Consider the following 20883-nt stretch of genomic DNA (forward strand, 5'->3'; position numbering starts at 1 on the left):
TCTGCTTTCTTTCTCTCTCTCTCACTCTCGCTTTCTGTCTGGCTCGCACTCATATACACATGAGCTGCAGATGTACAATATTTGCTGTATTATATCAAGTTTCCCTGTGAGGACAAGAAATGAGCATGGGTCCCTTTCTGTCAGCTCCTTGGTACCGCCAGCCTTTACGCTCTGCTTTAATACATTTCCTTATTTGGAAGAAGAATTTTGAAACAGTACATTTTTGTACATTTTGTTTCAGTGGCTTTAATACCTCGCTGACACTCTTTTCTGATTTCCCCAGTCTGGTTTCTCTCTTTCCTTTCCAACACATCCTCCCCTGCTCTCCCAACCATCCATTCCCCTCTCCTCCCTCCCTTTCACTCCCTGTCGAATTGTGTCCTTGACTGAACTCGTTCTCGCTCACAGTCCCAGACAGCCTGGGCAAAGCCCAATACTTAGTGTGTGTGTGTCATACTCACACACACATGCTCACACATGCTCACACCTCCCATAATCCCTTAAAGAAGCATTATACTATAGACAAGATTACCAATGGCAAGAACAGAATGTGTATTTAAATATTTTGCACCTCAGATACATACATGATATGTAACGGACAGATATACAATTTTTTTCATCACAAAAACCACCAAACAACACAAGACCACAGAAAAAAGAAGGGAGAGAGTGAAAGAGAGAATGAAGCCCCGCCAAGACTTTGGTGTCTGGGGAGCCCCACTCCTTTTGACCCCACAGGCATACACACACACATCCACACACACATACACTCACACACTCACACACACATATATGCACACATACACACAAATACATGCATTACTGCACTCACGCAATCACATCCTCATCTTTCTCACATTTGCCGACAGAAAACAAGAGTCTCTTTGGGGCCATTGTGTGATTTCAATGTCTCTTTCCCTTGTAGTTAAAACAGCAAAACACAGGATGTAGAGTCTCCATGCTGCAGTTCTCTCTCCCCCCCCCCGAGCAGAGAAACTATGGCAGAACGCTGAGGAGGTTGATGACGGACCTTCAGAGTGAAGAGGCGGCCCCTGGTTCAGAGCTGGAGTTGTATGTACAGATGCTGGTATTTCAAGAGCAGAAACTGGTTTAGTCCACTTTTCTCTCATGGGACACAACACAGGGAGCGCACAGAGTAGGACAGTTGCTGGGCTCATGGTATTTAAAAGGATGATTTGGGCTCAGATGCGGTTCAGGTTAGGGCATACGACAGAAATGCTGAGTTAGTGAGTCGAGTGCAGAACACGGTTGCTGGTTTAGCAGAGGAGGGGAAGTTGAGAGCAGACAGAGGAAAGAAAGAGAGAGAAAGAGCAGTGTGATCCTGTTTTGTCCATACTGCAGATGTACAGCACAGGACCAGTAAGATTTGGTGAGATACAGACAGAGATTTTGATGAGATTCTTGGAAACTGAGTCCTTGATGTATCACAGCAGGAAAGAAAAGGGGTGAGGCAATAGGTTTGTCTCTGTCCATCAGCGTCTGGGATTCATCCGTCAGCTCCTCTTGGCCATTCCCTCCTTCCAGCATACATATGTATGATATTATGTGTTCAGGTAGTCAATGATTCTGCACATGCGTGTGTATGTGTGTGTGCGTGTGTGTGTATGTGTGTGTGTTGGTGTGCATTTACGTGTGTGCGCATGCTTGGGTGTTTTAAGTTGCGGTTGATCTTGATTGTCAATGCTGGAGAATTAAAGCTTTACTGTCCAAAGCTGGCAGCAAAATTCTCACCCTTCATTTCACAGTCTCACAAAGAAGTTTCCTTAACAAAAAAGAAAAAAAAAAATGTTTGCAAATCTGTAAAAGCTTGGTTTGAATGCACCTGAAAGAAAAAAAGAGGGAGAGAGAAAGAGATGAAGAGAGATAGAGTAAAATGAGAATATTACAATTTTTAACTGTGGTAAAATGAAAAGTAAACCTTTGCATTGCAGAGGGTCACTGTTGAAAGTGTCCATTTTTTAATTCACCTATTTGCACTTAAACTCCGAGTATACATGGATTTTTACAGCTTTAACATGTTTTGAGACACAACCTACCATAAAACCCATTGAAATCTACCTATTACTTCCATTGAGTATCTACAAACACAAACCTAGGGAATCTAGCAAAAGCAATTAATGAATTGTCATTTAAGTGGACGTTTCAATATACCAATCAGATAAGCCTTTATAATTATATAGCAATTTAGGCTATAAATCCCTTTTTGTTACTAATACTGCTTTATTATCCAATTCAATATCAAATAATGAACAGCTTTACAATTTCATGTGTTTATTGATGGAATAGTTTACTAGTTTGTTAAAGCTTGGGTAGGCAATTTATTTTAGAAGTATTTTTTGTTATATTTGTTGAAATTCTCTTTACGTCCCGACAGCAATCAAATAAATCTGTTATCTGTGGCTGTCACAGGGCTGTAATAAGTTTGTCCAGTCATTTCATTCAGCCCACATGAAACGCGCACTCTGCCCGTGTGCTCATTTCGCATGGTCAGAGTCTTCAAAACAGAAAGTTTGGAGGCCAGGCGAGCAGTGAGATACAGACGGATACGAAGTGACAGGACTGCATGAATTGCAGAAGGAGAGAAAAAAAAAAGAGATGGGAATATCAACAGAAAGCAGAATGAAAAGCAATGTGCAATCATCGGACTATTGCCTGTAGTGCAGGAGAAACTGAACAGTGCATAATCTTATCAACAACGCTGGAGCGAGAGACTTTCAGTAGGAGTGAACTCGGCTCCCAGAAGTGAAACGTGATATCACTTGAATTCAAGAAGGGAGATGGGACACTCATTACTTTTGTGGTGGACTTCAAACAGGTGGGAGGCGGTCCTGTTTACCGTTTACTGTTTACTAAAGGTTGTTGTGCCTTGAGAGGAAGTTGTGTGTGTGAGTGAGTGCAGTAACTGTTGTGTTGCGTGCATGTAGTGTACAAAGCGTGTGCATATGCCTGTGCTCATCTGGTGGGAAGGGGTTTAGGAGGGGTGGAGGGGGGAGCTGCATGAGGAGGGCTGTATATTTAAATTCTGGCTTTTTTCTGTTTTGTTTTTATCTTTTCCAGAAAACTGCCTACCCCCAGCTTTAAGTCTTTTTGTCCTTCTTTTTATTGTCCAATTAAATGAATCAATGAATGCTTCTTAAGCTAGGTCTTCTAAATCATTAAGTATGGTCATCCTCAGCATTTAAACACTGTCACATATCTATTGGAGTTGCAGTGGTGGTCCTTGGTTCAATAAACTCACCTGCTGTTACAGGCTGGTGACGCTGAAGCTGTCATCATTGGTCGGGTCCAGGAGCTGGCACAGCACTCCGCTGCCCTGAGCCGCCTGGGAGGGGTAGCGGTGTCCCATGCCTTGGTAGGATTGGTGGGACAGGGAGTAGCTGGTAGTGTCCTCCTGATGGGGCGAAGAGTCAAGGGGAGGTTTGGGGTACGGGGACAGAGGCAAGGGGCCCTGGCGCTGGCCTGTGCTTATGGCGTGGGGAGTCAGATCCCGCTTGTGGGGGGTCATGGTGGAGGGAGGGCTACGCTCCTCATAGAGCAAAGGTGTTGAGTGGGCGTGGAGGCTGGGACTGGGGTTGGAGTGTGTATGGGAGGGGAGGTGAGTGTTGGGGTTTGTGTGTGCATTGTGGTGGGGCTGATTGTTGGTGTGGAGGTTTGAGTGGGAGAGGGGGTTGCTCTGGAGGTGCGAGTTGGGATGGGATTTGGTGTGTGAGCTCAGGTTTGCATGGGGTTGTGTGTTGTGATGGTGTGTGTCATGGGGAGTCGGGTTCATATGTGTGTGTGTGTTTGCATTTGGGCTAACCAGCGGATTTCCATGTGTATTTCCATGAGGACTTGTGTGTGGGTTGCTGTGTGTGTGCACGGCTGTGTTTGAGTGTGTGCTGTGTGAGTGTGGGCTTGGGCTGCCGCTGTGGGATGTCTGTCCATACCAGTAGGGGGAACTGCAGTAACTGGGGGAGTCATACTGCGAGAACTGTGATTCTTTTGGAGGGGGGCGATGTGAGGGACTCAGTGCAGTGCCACAGAGGGGTGTTACCCGTGGTGAAGGAGAGCAGGAGGGGGAGAAGGTCCTAGAGGGCACAGGGTGGTAAGACTGGGGTGGAGGAGGGGTGGGCTTAGGAGGGTAAGGAGGAGATGAGACACTGGGTGAGAGTGAAGAGGAGGACTCTCCAGGATATAAGGCTGGATATCGTTCCTCTGAGGAAGGTGTGGAGGGGTGGGCAGAATAAGGGGAGGGGTACTCACAGGGGTCCTGGAGGTAGCTGGAAGGTGGTGCAGGATTGGGAGTGGCTAGTGGAGAGAGGCTACTACTGTCTCCGCTGTAATAGTCCAGTCCCTCCTGGAACAGCCCAGACCCCTCTGGACCTCCAGCAGTCCCTGCTGCTCCCACTCCCGATGTAGAGGCAGCCTTGCCCCTGCCTTTGGCCCCTGATGGCCGCTCTCTCTGACATGGAGACAAACCCCCTCTGCCTCCTCTAGACCCTCTGCCTCGTCCTCCAACCCCTCGCTTAGGTCCTGGAGTGGGCGTTGGGGAGGGACTGGATGGGGAATCAGAATGTAAAGCAGAACCCCCTTCTTTTTCTGATTGTGTTTCAGTCCGTTTCCTGCGACCGCGGCCAGGCTTGCTGGTTCCCCCACCCTGGAAGAGGACATTCTGGCTCCAGTTATAGGAGGGCGCTGAAGCACTCTCATGCCAGTCCATCATCAACTTCTCCAGGCTGGATAGACTTGATTGACCTCCCTCTCCACCAACAGAAACAGGCTCATTCTGTTTGTAAATGCCACCTGTGGACGTAGGTCCACAACCAATGGCTGCAGAGCCAAGATGTGAAGAGTCAGAAGAGGATTCTGAAAGACTTTCAGTAAATGGATTCCGCTTGGCCTTCTGGGGGGTGTAGTTTGAGATATCCAAGATGTCTTTAGACTCATTAGAGCCATATTCACTGTAGCCATGATACTGAGGCCCAAAGCCATCTGCTGACCAGCCACCATAGCCTTGTCTGAAAAAAACATAAATATAGCAAAACAAATCATTAAACACACAAACAGCACTTGAGCAATTTCCCTGCACTTGATAAATCTTTCAATTTCCGCTGCTCTTTGTTGCAGTTCCACCAATCAGAAATAAGAATCTCAAGAGAAAACTCTGATAACATAAATAACCACGGTGTACATTTTAGCCCTGAGTTAACTAATGTCAGAACTGAAAATGATGTTCTGGAGTGAGACATTTATTTAAAAAAAAATTCACATCTCTTTGATCCTGCCTTCGTCAGACCTTTGTTAGTTTGTCCTTCACTTTTTAGAGAATCAAAACATTTAATTGCCCATTATTTTAAAATCATTTCATACAAAGTTAGATTTTTGTGTGAAAAGGCCATTGAGAAATCTCTTGAATTCATTGTATTTGTTTTTGAGTATTTTTTTAATTTCTGCCACAAGTGATTTACCTGTAGCTCCACTGATTGCAGTTGAACTGTTTAAAACCTTCTGGGGAAGATGAGGAGCTGAAGGGGCTACCTTTGGCAACAGACATGTACCCTCCTCCTGGTGATGTGGGTCCTGTCGACTCCCCCCGCACCATGGAGGAATGACCTGCTGCAGGATATCCACTATAGCCCCTCTTGGCTGCCTGATAGCTAGAATAACCCATCTGACCAACAGGGGTTACCTTGCCGCTGTTGTGTCCAGCCCCATATGCAAAGCTGCAGTCTGAGGATCTCTGTGGCACTGCACCAACTCCTGCAGGAGAAGAAGAGGAGTAGCCAGAGGAGTAGTGGCCATAAGAGGCGGGATGGGGGGAGCTAGGAGAGTGTGAGAGAGATGGAGGAGTGGATTTGGGATAGGTAGAAGTGGTGGGGGATGTTTGGGCCAGGCTGCCATAGCTGTATGGAGGCCTGGCAGAGGAGCAATGTGTCTGGGTTGAACCCTCCGCCCCAGAACTTGCACTTTTGGTACCCCACTTAGGGAATGCAGGGGACCAGCTTTGGCCAGTAGCTGGGCTGGATGGCTCATAACCAGGAGTGGATGAAGCTTTGCGGGGGTTTGATTGCGAGGAGGAGATGTCCAACAGGTCTGACGAATCATCTGAGTCAAGCAGTGATCGGAAATATCCAGCAAAAAGGCCTTGTGAGTCCTCCCCAGCTGGCCCACCCCCTCTGCTTCCTCCTGGACTGCTATAGGCACCTCCCCTCCCGATTTCACAGGAGGAAAAGCCCCCCCTTGGGGATCCACAGAGCTGATACCCACCCAAACCTTTCTCCTTGTCCATACCCCCCTCTTCCCCCCAGCCACCTGCCCCATTAGGCCAGTCCTGCCCCATGGAGACCCCCTCCCCTTTAAATGCACCATTTTTTCTCACACGTCTCTTTTTGACTATTTTCTCTCCCCCAGGCTCAGTTCCTACAATACCCCCTCCTCTACCGACCCCACCTCCACCGACACCCTTCCCCCTTTTCCTAGGTAATCCATGCTCAGACATGGGGCTCAGTTTTCGCTTCTTGCCAATGGATTCAAAGAAGTCACTGAAGGTGCTTTTATTGCGCTCACTGCCCCCAATTCCCCCTGCTGCTCCCCCACCTCTTCCAATGCCCCCTCCTCTGCCACCTCGCGGGCGTCTAAACCCAGTGAGCCGGTGCAGCAGGGTGGATATTCCAGGGTTTTCCAAGGGGGTATGAAAGCTCTCTGGCTCACTTGGTGTCCAGCAGCGAGGGGGAGAGCAGCGGCCACTGGCAGGGGGCTGGCGGTTTAAAAAGGCCAGTTTGGACAGAACATCCCCATACTCCATTTTCACATCATTAGTATCATTGACATACGATGGATAGGGGCAAGGGAGCTTAGTCCGACGTCGCCTCCGGGGCTTCTTTGGCTGGTCTCCATTACCACCAGAATTCCCAGCATTCCCAGCATTCGGGGGCTCTCCCGGTATTCCTGGCAGAGCCTGTTTAGGTGGTCGTCCCCGCCTGCGTTTGAGAATAACAGGAAGTTCTCCAGGAGGGAACATCACCATGACACTCTTCCCATTGTTCTTCATGCGAAGAAGTGCAGTCGGCTCTCGAACTGCCTCTCCCTCCAGACTGCCATCATTGCTTTTCTCTGTCCCAGTAACTGTCTCCAAATTGGAAATCTTGTAGCTCTTTTGTCGGCGGCTAAGGCTAACAGGAATGCGAGCCACCTTCACAACAATCTTCCTCACCTGTACATCAGAGACCAAAATAAAACATGCAATTACAAATTGTCTATCTATTTGATGTATATTGTATGAAATTGTATGTTACATAACGAGTAGTAGTAAGGACAGTGATATGTAACTATCGATGAACTTACTCCAACAAAACGTCCACGCCTCCGGTTATTGGTCGATACTTCCACCTCTGCAACAGGTTCATCCTTCTGCACAGTTAGCCGAGGTGCAGTGATGGTGGATGTGTTTGTAAATGGGAGATGAGGGGTAGCACGATGAGGGATGGACTGGGCTGCCTGACGTTGTTTCATGACACTTTTAGGACCTGCTTTATGGACCGATTTCGGTGCGGGCCTTGACCTGGACTTAGGTCCAGGTTTATGGCCAAGTCTGGGTCCAGGTTTAGGTATAGCTTTAGGGACCTGTTTGGGTACTGTGAGAGCAAGAGCAATGTCTGTAGGACAGGGAGCAGTAGGGAGAACAGCTTCAACAGACAAATGCTCTTCTTTCTTGACAGCTACCACCTCCTCCTCCTTAACCCTCCAGATCTTTTCCTCTAATGCTTCATCCTCCTCCTCTCCTCCCCTCTCCCTCTCTGCTCTCTTCTCCCCATCCTCTGTGCTTCGGCGGAGGCGGGAGGATTTGCGCAGGTGACAGGGGAAGCGGGGACGTCCAGAGCTGCGGAGTGCATACTTCTTCTCTGCCTCTACAGGAAGAGGAGAAGAGCCTGTGTTTGGGTTCGGACCAATAGGGACTGGACAAAGATTTGAGGGTATGTCTGTTTCCGCAGTGAGGACTGAGGCTGTCAGCTGATTGGTGGATGCAGGATGATTGCCAAGTGCCAAAGACAGGGGTTGAGGTGATGTGTGTATGGCCTCTGGTGAGAGAGTTCTGGAGTGTTCTGGCCCTACAGAAACCGTATGTGCGTTGATATCCATGTTCCCACAATTATCCACATGTGCCTGTTCATGCACATCTGGGTCTATGTGCGTTTGCATGTTTCTGAGTGTCTCTGCAAATAAATGTGTGTCAGCGGTAGTGTGAGTGTCCGTCTGCCTCCGCCGGCAGGGGCCGTGCCCCAGCCTTCTCTGTAGATGAAGGCCGTTGGCCAGAGCGGAGGCAGAGGAGGGGGGAAAATGGTCGGGGGTCACCGGTGCCAGTCCATCATTAGAGGGAGCCTGGGACCCATCCTGGAGCCTGAGCTCCCTGGTCCAGAGCTCAGGCCCATCCAGCCCCTCCAGCCCCCCCACACACCCTTTTTCCTCGGCCTGAGTCCCACCACAGCCCACTGGAGCCCCAGTTTGGCCTGAATGTAGGTGATCTGACAAGCCACTCATTCAGTGGACAGTCTTGTTATTACTGGAGTAGGAAAACAAGGGATGTTTTCTGCTGTATGTAAATTAGTCTTTCGTCTTTGTGGCTGTCTTCCTCTAACAGTTGTCAAGAAGATTCAAGAACCTATGAACAGAAAAAAACAATATCATGAACCAGACAGGAAATCCACAATTAAATTAAAATTTCATTGTTGCATTTAAGACATTTAATCTAAATTCCATGCTGCTAAATATATTGGTCATTGTAAGAAATCAAATATACTGTACATAGGAAAATCGAATATTTACAGCACAGATGGAATTATGATTGTGTGATATGATCGTCACAATTTTTGGCAATGGGCCATAAACCTAATCTGTAATGCACTCTATTGTATTAACTGTGCCACCCACACAGCAGCATTACAACATTAGATTACATTTACCATTCATATCCTGCTCAACTGGTTGCTTTTACCAAATGGTTTGGTCTGATTCTGATTTTGATTCTGAGTTGAGCCTCACTCTGTCTGCCTGACTGGCTCTGTTCTGCAGGGGATCATTGGGTCATCAATACTGCAGTGGAGAGCTCACATACTTCTCTCTCTCCCCTCTGCTCCTGTCTTTTGCCCATGGTTGCTAGAGTGAAAGAAAGAGAGAGACAGAAAGACAGAGACAGACAGAGGAAGGGACAGAGACTTGAAGAAGGTGGGAGGAACGGTGAGGGTGGGGGGAAACAAAAAGAGAATAGGAGATTAGTACACGATGTCACAGCAAGCATCAGACCAGACTAGAATCAGTATTTTGGTGAGGGCTGCACCATCTCACATCAGACGCAATTATTTTGGAAGATGGCTTGCAATATGAATGTTTCTATTCTAATTGTAGTCAGTGTTTCATTTCGATGTGTAACAGCAGATTGTAGGTACACATGTTAGCCAGTGCCACTTAACTCTCTTCTACTGGATATAAAGTGCGCACAATAACACAAACTGATGATAATCAGTATGTAATGACCAGACTCACAGAATAAAGTAGTGTATGGGATACAGTGAGCTGTGTCTGTCAGTCTCACAATTTGGGCAAATGAGCATTTTGTAAAATTCAAATAAATATTAAAAAAAGTAACTGTGGTGTAGCGGTGAGACGTACACACACTCATACACACTTATACACACACACTGCATGCCACAATTTGCCAAAACAATTCAAATGCATTACAAAGCACCACACTTTGAGGGTGCATAAGAATGAGAATGTGTGAATAATCGCAGCCACCAGGGGGAAGCAGAGAGGTGATGAATAGAGAGGTGTTAAGAGGATGGAGGGATGAAGGTGACAGAAAGACAGGAACGATGGAAGGATTATAGAAACAGAGCAGAGGAGAAATGGAAGTAAAGACACCAAGAACAGACAGAAGTCTTATGAAATCTGGACCACACGTGCATCAGACTCACACGTGACTGCATGCTTGCACACATTCACACACAAATACAAGCCACACTTGCACGCAGATACGCGCACGGCTGGCTCCAACGCTGTACCACACTCTCCACATACAACACAATCCTGTCCACCGTCAGATCTCTCTGCCTCCCTCTCCAACATATGGCTCTGATTAGGAGGGAGGGAGAAGGAGTGAGAGTTAGAGAGAGAAAGAGGGGGGACAGAAAAGGGAGGGGGTGAAAGACTAGTATGAGTGAGTCAGTGGGTGAGAAACTATGAGAGAGGGCGAGAGACAGAAATACAGGGAGATGAAAGATGTGATTGAGACAGGAAAATGATGGTAAGTGGAGGGATAGACAGAGGCAGACAGATTTAAGACAGGCACATAGAGGGAGAAAAAGTTGAAGGAGGCGAGAGGAGGAAAAGCGAGAGTTTTTCTGTAGCAGAGTTTAGGGCTGCACACATGGAGCAGAACAACCTCAATGTTCTGCTGTTCTGAGGAATGACACAACTGGGACAGACATACATGGAGATGAACACACACACGCACACACACACTACACATAGTTTCTTTAACTCCCTTACCCACTCCCTCCTATGTCCAGTGCTGTCTCCCACCCTCCCTCTCCTCTCTCTCCCATTCTCATTCGCACTTTCTCTCTCATCTAATTAACAGCATTCATTAATTAAGCCTCCATCTGACCGGTGTGTGAAAGAAGAAGAACACATGCTTTAATTAAACATTGCTGCACATGTGCTTACACATACATGCACACACACACACACACACTGTCGCTCATAGACTCACACAGAGCAACACATACCGACACACAAAGACACATGCAAATATGCCCCCACAGCTACATCCTCCCACACACTCACACATCGATTTGCACATAAAGACATACATATCACACACACACACACACACTCTCTCACACGTATAGTCTTGCACAATCACACACAAAACAAAGACACACATGCAAATATCCCTCTACTGTGCTCTGTGGGGGGCATTCTGACAAGGCTTAGATGCCAGCCAATCAAACGCTCCTACTATGATTCATTGTTTAAGCAAACACTCCTGGAATCCATCAGTCACCGTTCCAATATATTCACCGTCATACGTAGCGAATGTGTTTTGGTGCATTTTACTGTGAATGGCTCTGGCGCTTTGGAACACACAGTGGTGTAGTATTGTCTCTGTGAAAACAGCCAATAGTGTGCACTTCTCCCACATGATGATCTGTTGAATCTGTTTCACAAAGAGCAGCTCTCATATGAATGGTGTTGTCTGAAATTTCTGATCTTGCACATAAAAGTTTTCAGTGCTATTGTGTGTTTAGAGGAAAGGCAACAACAACACAACATGCCACAGAGTGTATGTGTGCACATGCCAGTGTGAAAGCAGAGACAAGAACCTGTCATTTTCCAGTTTAGGCAGTTGCCCTGTTGTGCATAGTCTGAGAGGAACAATCATTCTGTACATGGTAGCTGTACAGCATATCTGCTCTCTTCTCATCTATCTCACTGCCACAAAGGCTTGCAGACTCACTTGGCCTGCCAGCAGCAACCCTCAATGAGGAGCTAGACCCTATGTGTGTGTGTGAGTGTGGATGCGTTTGTGCACGCACACGTGTGTGTGTGTGTGTGTGTCTGCGAATGTGCGCGTGTAGGAGTGTGTTTTCCTGGGTGTGTTTGTAAAAGCACTCACTGAGCTCTAACGGGTGTGCAGTTGTTGCTAAGAGACAGGCAGCAGCACCGAAACAGCATGGGGGGGTGGGTGGGGGTGTGTGGGGGGGGGTTGTAAGGGAGGGGGACATGGAGGGGAGAGGGAGAGAGAGAAAGAGAGAGAGAGAGAGAGAGAGAGGTAGTGAGAGAGAGGTGGTGAGGGGAGGAGGGGGGAGCTCCACAGAGAGGTTTAGACAGATAAGAAGAAAGGGGGGATAAAACAGAGAGAGGGTGAGAGAGAGAAAGTGTATGTGAGGCCAGGAGAGAAAGAGAGGTGGGGAGGGGGAAGTGGGTCAGGGGGTCCACAGAGACTGAGTGACACCGTGCAGAAACTCAGCTACCATCAGCCTCTCGTTCCTCCACACCACCTCAACCCTGGTGCAACCTTAACCTCAAACCTCCAGACGACATTGCACAACTTCTTCTACAAAAAAAAAAAAAAAAATCCTGTGCCAAAAGAAATATGATAAAAAATAAATCAAAAGACTGTGAAGAAAAGTGTTCGACAACTTGATGGCTAACTGTTTTCAAGTCATCCATGAGATGTTTTCAGTGGCAAGTGTGTGAACTGTAAACACTGTGTGTAATAAATCAGCCACTTAATTGAATCAAATAACCATGAATTATAGTCATCTGTGTGTGGTGCAATGTAAGTAAAATAACAAGTTGTATAACCTTTAATTTTCTAAAAATTAGTTTTTTTATGTAGTAGAGTATTTTTAAGCCTTTATGTGACAGCTGACAGCAGAGACATGACAAGAAACTATGAGAGAAAGAGATGAGTAACGACATGCAACAAAGGTCATGGCCAGATGTGAACCAGAGATGCTGCGGGTCCTGGTTACCTCAACCCCTAAGCCACCAGAGTGCCCTTGTAATCCTTAACTTTAAATGAAAATGTATTGCTGATGCATGTTGATATAATTTCACATCAGCTTGAGGGTAAAAGAAACAAACTGGAACAGCATCGCAGAACATGAGAACAACCTTCATTTCACATGAGCACAACCTAAACAGAACCTAGACATCTTAAAATGATGATGAAATTATCTTAAAATGAGTCTGACATGTTAAATTTATCCTCCTACTGTGGGAAAAAGTTTTCACTATTTACTCAATACTCAGCCAAACGGCAAAGTTTTAATTCAAGTCACTGAAAAAACAAGTTTTAAGGTCCTGCCTTGACCGCAGTGCATTTTAGCCCGACAGGCAGTAACACTGAACAGCTAAAATTCAAGCACATCCAAACCTTCCAATCAACAGGCCTGGGTGGTTTGAGAGCTTGGGGTGTGTGTAAGTGTGCCAAGGGGGCAAGGAGTGTTATACACACATATCACACTACTAGGGCCTATATGCCCTACACAGAAATTACCACCAAAGACCCTTCAGAACAGAGCCAAACTTTGGGCTTTGGTGGGCTGCTGCTTCATGCACACACACGTCAGTCAAACTGAGACAGTCCAACAAACACATCCCACCTCCACCCACACTCTCCTTCAATCTGACCTCTCCTCTCTTTCTCACCCACTCACATCCCACCCATCCTACTGCCAACCCCACCCCCCCCACCCCCTCCAAAAAAAAAAAACCCCACCACCACCTCCCCAGCTGCAGGAAATTCCTAATGATCCTCATCATCAGTGTGCGCGCTGTATCTACTGCCAAGAGCAAGCATGTGCACGCACGCACACAACAAACACGCACACAAAGCATATAAATGAACAGAGACCAACACATAAACCATATGTGCGGACAAACAAAAAGGCAGACAGACGTTCAGACAGAGACAGAAATCTAACGTAAACAGACTTCAAACCAGATACAGTTGCGGCTCAGCCAAGGATGCACACAGGGGACCGGAGAAGTAGCTAGAAACACTAGACAACACAAAACCAGGACCCCCACCCCCCCCACCCCCATCTGACTGTCTCACTATCTGACTGTCTCTCTCCTGTTGTTTCTGCAGAAACATACAGCACATGCTATAGTTATTTTAAGACAAGAAGGACTGTATTACCCCTTCCTTTTCCTCCTTTACCCCCCCTCCTCACTTCTCTTACTCACTGTTCCCTCTCTCATCTTTCTAGCACCCCCCCCCCCCCCCCCCCCCAGCCTCCCACCTCCCCTCCTCCCGCTCCCAGTCTCTCTCCCACAACACACGCACCCACTCCCCAACACCCCTCCCTCATCTTCAACTCAGCCCAACACTCTCTCTCTCTCTCTCTCCTGCAGGCAGTTTCATGGCGCTGCTGATGGCCGCCCCTCAGTCAGGTCATGTGACCAACCGCTTGGGAACAGCTAAGAGTGTGCACATGTGCACACACAAAAACACAAACAAGAGCACACAGGGATACGTCTGGAAACACATGCAAATACAGGAATATGAAACCAGCCACTTAGGTGCAAACGCAGAAACGCTCCTACTCACAGTTCATGCAGGTGCACGCACACACTGAGCTGACATGTACACACAAACAGAAGAGAGTGAGAGAAACACACAAGCAGACACACACACGCAAAGACACGCAAATGCGAGCAAAGATGCACGCTCACACTGACACTCCACGTAGTCACTCTGGCGAGAACTCACAGAGACACTTAAAAACCACACATACCAACACACATAAAAACAGTCACGCACATCTACCTCACACACAGAGGACACACAAACCAGATGCTTGGACCCTGACACACAGTCAGACCTTGAGGCCAGTGTTTTGGAGAGGGGCCTCTGTGCTGCGGCCCTGACTTCCTGACTCCTCCTCCTCCCTCCATACTCCTGTTCCACAGTTGCTGTGGGAGACGCTGCTGCAGCGCCCGTTGCCAAGGAGAAGGCTGCTGGCTGTTTGAACAACAATGGCCGCCTTGTGAACATTCCAACTGTAGGTACTGACAGCTCATCAGCCACAGCCTCAACATACACACTGCTCAAAAAGCACGCACAGTCACACACATGCTGCTCACACTTGCACACCAACGCTACACCACTGTACCTCTCTGGTTCTTGGCCTCAAGCCTGAGCAAGGTAACACACTCAGACACAAACACAATCAGGCATGCACACACACACATCTGTGCACGCTCTAAGAAATTATGACTTCTGCTGAGAGGATAAGAAGCCCTTCCGTCCCTCTCTGTCTACCTGCATCTCTCCACCATCTCTCTCACTCACACACACACACACACACACATACATACACTCAGTGCGCAGTGCATTCATCCATCTTCCCCCTTCTCCCCGACTACTCTCTGTCTTTTTCTCTTATCTCTTTCTCTCTCCTCCCCCTCCACAGCCTCCTGCTTTCACTCTCTCTTCACTCGCTCATCCCTGCCTCTCTCTCCCTCTCTGTCTCAGGAAGTGTGTGTTCTCACTCTCACGCGCACACACACACACACACGATCATCCACACATGTGGAGGACACACACACACACACACAGAGCAAGAGACACACATATGCACACACACAATCTCTTTCTCTCCTGGAAGGTAGCAAATCTTTTCGTCCCTTGGGGGCATACACTTCCTCAGAGAAGGAGGGAAAAGGGAAAGAAGAAAGAGAACTAGAAACAAGGGTGGAACGGGCAAGAGAGGAAGAGGAGGAGGAGGAGGAGGAGGAGGAGAGAAGGAGAGGAAGGGAGGAGAGAGAGAGAGAGAGAAAAAAGGAAGGGAAGAGGGTGAAAACTATATTCACGACGGGGATTTATAGACAGACCCCTTAGTGCTCTGATTATCTGTTCATATTGATGGGACGACATTGAAGCCACGCTGGTGAAACGTTGAGACGGCGCTGAAGCCAAATTGGGTATTGTTGGAGGGAGGGGGGGGGTGGGGGGGTTAGGTCGGGGGTGTTGAGGAGAATCACTAACAAGTCTCTGCTTATCCTCTGACTCACTGTTTTTAACACCCATACCCAGACACATGTATACGCACACGCCGCTAAAAACAAAGATAACTAAGTCTCCAACATGCTGACGCACGAGCATGAAGATACATAAAACATCAGACACACTGTGCATGTGTAAGTTGATCACTTATATATATGTTATTTTATTTCATTCATTTATTTCATTATCTATTTTATTCTATTGACTACATAGCGTTAGTCATATTATTTTTGTAATTGCGCTTTGGCAACACGTCAAATGTCATGCAATAAAGCCTATTGAAATGTTAGTATGTTGATGTAGATGTGTGTGTGCGTGTGTGTGCGTAAACCTGCTTGTGTGTGTGGGAGACGGCGAGTATGAGTTGTGTGCCAGACACCGAGAGATGCTTTTGTGTGTGTGTGTGTGTGTGTATGTCTGTGTGTCTGCGTGTTTTCCCCATCTCTCGCTCCTCTTTAATAATTGAGCTGATTCTGTCCAGCTTGTTAGGGAGGTACACAAGAGTTTCACACTCTGTCTCTCTCTTTCTCATCCTCTCTATCGCATCCTCCTCATCCTTCCATCTTGCCGCTCTCCCTTCATTTATCACTCGTTTTCCTGACCCCTCCGTCCTCTCTCTCTCTCTCTCTCTCTCTATCTCTCTCTCTCTGTCCCTTCCCCCAGCTCTCCCTCTCCCTCTTTCTTCGCAAATCCCTCCTGTTCTTTGACCTCTCCCTCGCCTCTTGCAGTTTCACCCTCCTCCCCTCCCTTCTCCTCCAACTCGGTGCCCTCCATCATCCCTCTCCTCTTGCCTCCCTCCCTCCATCCTCCGGAGGTGAGAGGTCGAAGCTTCCTCTTCACTGTCAGACTCAAACCGGCTGCAACCAGCCCTGCAGGGGGGAGGGTGTGAGAGAGACGAGGAGAATGAGGAGGTAAGTGAGTAAGGACATGTAGGAAAGGAGGGAGAGAAGGGAACAGGGAGATAAGTGGAAGAAAAAGAAGCAGAGGAAGGGACAAGAGATAAGAAGAGGCAGAGAAACATGAAGGGGGGGGTTAAAAGAGGGATGGAGGCGAGAAAAAAAGAGAAAAGGAGATGTCTTCTATTGAGTCAGTGCCTTTGGCGTGGAGGAGCCGTTTTATGAATGTATTGTGTGGGAGGTGACAGAATGGAGCATACAAACACTGCTTACACTAATGCTAAATGGTTGCTGTGTGTGTGGGTGCATGTGTGTGTGTGTGTGTGTGTGTGTGTGTGTGTGTGTGTGTGTGTGTGTGTGTGTGTGTGTGTGTGGAGCTGAACCATGTTTACCTGCCTGTGGCGAAAGCTATTTCACTTCAGGTGATGATTAGATTAATAGGAGTCGTAAAAGACAGGACCCTTCACTCCAAGGACAAAGTAATGTCTAATTATTCAGTAGCCCGCTGAACAGTGTGAAATATTAAAAGTTGTAAAATATTCCGAGAATGTCTTATCACTAAATATTAAAAAATAAGAGGTCTTATAGGATATAAAGTTGTTTTTTTTTAACAGGAGACAGTGGAAAGCATGCAGTATAATATAAGATCTCAGATTTAGAACAAGTATCTTCTGATAACATCAGAAGACAACTTTAAGCTCAATCCATCCAGATTCTGTGAATTGATGTGAATTGTGTATGTGAATCTCTGCCCTAGAATCAATTTCTTGTGTATTTTGGGATGCATTTCAAGTGCTGAGTAATAATGGCCTGACTCATTCACAACGCTGGTGTAAATTCCCTTTTTTTTCCTGAATGGCAGTAATATATCTGTTGTGAAGAGTTCAAAGAGGAGTGCCAGAATGATCTTCAGATGACTTTAACAAAACATCTGTACCCAAAACAACAAAAAAAAAAACTCTTTGTTGCATTTGACAAATCTTGCACACAGCTAGAATCCAGAATCACGAAATGAGATGCTTTGTAGTTGTAAGAAGAAGCCTGAGATTGTTTTTGGAGAATCAGCATTTGAACAAACTTGATCTCTGGTAGGGTATCGTTTCTGATTACTGGCGGCAATGTTTATGTGTGGTGGTCTGTAACATGATGTAAAAGATTAACGATAAGACCAAAAAGACCACATATAGCTTCTGACTCTGTCTTTCAAGCTAACTTAACGCTCCTCTAAACAAATATTAACCATTCAACAGGTTGCACCATCCTGAACATAACTCAAAACTTCCCAAAACACCAGAAAATCATTAGTAGTCATTAAAGAAATCACACTGCTCAGTGTTTTATGTGTCTATGTGTATTTGTGCATGTGTGTGTAAGCTCAAACATGAATATGTGTGTCCATTCTGTCTTCTCCATCTCCATGACGACCTCCATATCAAGAGGACGTCTGACTACGGCAACCTCACATGCTGATAGGCAGAGAGAGAAAACAGGTGATTGGTTGAGCTGTCGGCTGTCATATCAGCAGGGTATATCTTTGTGACACTGCAACACACACACACACACTCGTGCACACACACACACACACACACACACACACTCTGGCTTGTCTGTGCCATCAACCCACACGCCTACAAACTGCAGCAAGGCGCAAACAAAAGGTACTTCCACAGCACACACACACACACACACACACACACACACACACACACACACACACACATATACACACACACAGTTTGAAGTACACATGTGCATACATACACATGTGCGCACACACACACGCGGAGCTTTGAGGCGAGATGTGGTGTGTTAGGTGCGCTGACCCTGCCAATGAGGACAGGAGGAACACCAACGGAGCTAAAAGGCCGTTGCTATGACAACTAGCCCCGCTCATACAGGTAGGAAGCACAATAGGCCTAAGCTGTTATATGTTCACATTCTCTCTGTTTGTGTCACACACACACACACACACACACACACACATGCACCCACACAAGGCCATGCACTCAAGACAAGTCTGACAGACAGCGGCTGCATGCCAAGGTGAGGCCATTTCCTTTTCATTCCAGCATTCAGAAGGTTGAAATTATTCATTATGTCCAAGAGGACCCACCAATAAGAGAACTCACTCTTCAACCAGCAACTGAGAGAGTGAGAGACTGTGTGAGAGTGAGACAGACAGACAGACAGACAGACAGACAGACAGAGAGACAGACAGGCAAGCAGGCAGAGCATCACTCTGCATACTAACTGCACCTGCACTAGGGCAGCCTGTGCACGTCTCTGAGGGGCCCTTAAATAACGAACTGTCACTGCCCAGACACTGACATTGACTTCTCTCTCCCTCTCATCTTCTCTCCCTCTCCTCTCTTTCAGTTTCTTAGGCATTCTTTCTTCCTTTGTCCCCCCCCACCCCCCACCCTCCCACCCTCCCCTTCCTCCTCCTCCTCCTCCTCCTCCTCCTCCTCCTCACTAAACCACAGACAAGAGCTGATAATCACCACCATGAGCATGGTGCGTCTCTCCAGCTAAGCACATGCACCGGCCCTGTTGCCACTGCAGGATGTGCCGCTGCTGTGTCCTGCCTAAGTGGCCTGACAGCTGCCGGGATGGAAACCCCGGGAGCTGGACGGACGCTCACCGGGACTCTCAGTGTCTGCTGTTCATATGTAAAGCAAACATCTGTCCACATCATCAGACCCCCTGATATGTGCCACTGATATGTGAATTCATTATGAGAAAAGAGCCGTTAAAGTCAACCACAGAGGTACAGACTGTGGAGACAGCAGATAAACAAGATCTGTGTGTGTGTGTGTGTGTGTATGTGTATGTGTGTGTGTGTGTGTGTGTGTCAGCAGCGTGACAGTACCAGAAGAGGTACTGTATACTGTTGCCCTGCCTACACTGTATGTAGGGGCTCTATACAGTGATAATGAGGTTAATTGATGAGAATATTGTCAATACTCAGAAAAACAGGTGTGGGTACACAGAGTTCATTGCGCACACATTCAATCACATTGCGTGTGTTTGCGTGTGTGTGTGTGTGTGTGTGTGTTTGAACATCATCACTTAAGATCTCACCACACACTGCATGCTCACAGAAAAGCCCTGATGACCCAGCAGCACGAGCAGTACGCATGCAGACCCTCCTCAGTTAACGGCACCGACGAGGTTAACATAAAAAAAAACTCAAAAAGAAACGTAGCCAGAGGTGCGCAGCACAACTGGCTGAGCGGTCAGTAAGCAATTTTTTGGTGTTGTGTACACAAGACGCTGCACGCGCACTCACCAAGAAAGGGAAAGAGAGTCTGGGGGCTCGCGCTGCTGGAGCTGCTGCGGTGTCAACGCTGGCTGGCGGGGCTGGCGGCTCGCGCGGCTGTCAGCGGCGGTGCTTCGCTCCTCTCCTCGCCCGGGTCACGGAGCAGTTGCCTTGACGGCTTCAGCCGTCAGCGCGCAGCATTTCCCTCTCATCTGGGCTCCCCGAGTCGGAGGGAGATAGTCCTCCCACATTAATGTAAACGTTGTGTCCTCCTGCCGTCGCGCGCCACCGTCTCGTGCGGCCAACGGAAAAAACCGCTCCTCTGGCTCACATCAATATCTGCACCCACAAAGATGGGAAAGCAAAAAAACAAAAGGAGGAGAAATTTAAAAAATAAGGAGCAGAGACGTTTGTTCACAGTCTTCTCCTCAATTAAGGTGCTGACATAACTGCGCTCGAGCGCTGGGCTCTGGTTTTGGTGACAGGCACGGGACTCCCCAGTATGCGGGAGGCGAAAATCGACCGTGCGCCCGTGCGTCTCTGCCTCTGCAATTCCAGCTCTCTGTCTCTCGTGCGCCCCAGTCTCCGCTATGCCTCTCCAACGTGCCTGGTTGTCAAAACCATCCGGGCACCCGTAGCTGGCCTCACTTTACACCTTTGGAACTATGGGAACCGTAGTTTACCGAGGACAGAGAGAGGACCAATGTGAATGAGGAAGACGGAGATTAGAGCGAGAGACACAGGCAGGGAGGGAGTGGGAGGACAGACAATAGTTGACAGGGATGCCCATTACACTAATAATATGATACGATTTTTTATGTTAAAATCTAAAGCTACAAATTATTAGGTCAAAATTCAGGCCTGTTCTAAAGCAAGTCTTTTCAAAATTTCTATTTAGGTTAATTTAATAAGTCAATATTGCTGGTGAGGGCAAATACTTTATCTACTCATTTTCTTAAGAGTAAATGGAAATGTCAGATGTTACAATACAATACAAAAATATTACATTTTGCTTGAATCACACAACACATGAAGTAGAAATACTCCCTTCACAAGTGTCAGACGTTTACTTAAGTAAAATAAGAAGGAAACAATATGTAGATTGTGCATGTGTTTGTTTTTGTCATTACCTGTGAATATACATACATGTT

At 47.3% G+C, this 20883-nt stretch overlaps 1 protein-coding gene across 4 annotated transcripts; it reads right to left on the reverse strand.

Annotated features, from left to right (window-relative positions):
- Positions 1-368: 368 nt before the first annotated feature.
- On the reverse strand, positions 369-20842 carry ahdc1 (AT hook, DNA binding motif, containing 1). 4 transcript variants are annotated; one of them, XM_044334826.1, is made up of 6 exons: positions 19763-20842; positions 9113-9153; positions 7345-8659; positions 5469-7213; positions 3260-5018; positions 369-1843 (listed from the first exon to the last, which is right to left on the reverse strand). In XM_044334826.1, exons 3-5 carry the CDS (start codon positions 8536-8538, stop codon positions 3266-3268), a joined length of 4692 nt encoding a protein of 1563 aa, XP_044190761.1. In that variant the 5' UTR covers positions 8539-8659; positions 9113-9153; positions 19763-20842; the 3' UTR covers positions 369-1843; positions 3260-3265. The 4 variants fall into 4 exon arrangements, with proteins under 4 accessions (XP_044190761.1, XP_044190760.1, XP_044190758.1 ...); XM_044334825.1 differs by having other exon boundaries at positions 9040-9153; XM_044334823.1 differs by having other exon boundaries at positions 8961-9153.
- Between the last annotated feature and the right edge of the window lie 41 nt (positions 20843-20883).

This window comes from Thunnus albacares, chromosome 19 (assembly GCF_914725855.1).
Source record: "Thunnus albacares chromosome 19, fThuAlb1.1, whole genome shotgun sequence".
Taxonomy (NCBI): domain Eukaryota; kingdom Metazoa; phylum Chordata; class Actinopteri; order Scombriformes; family Scombridae; genus Thunnus; species Thunnus albacares.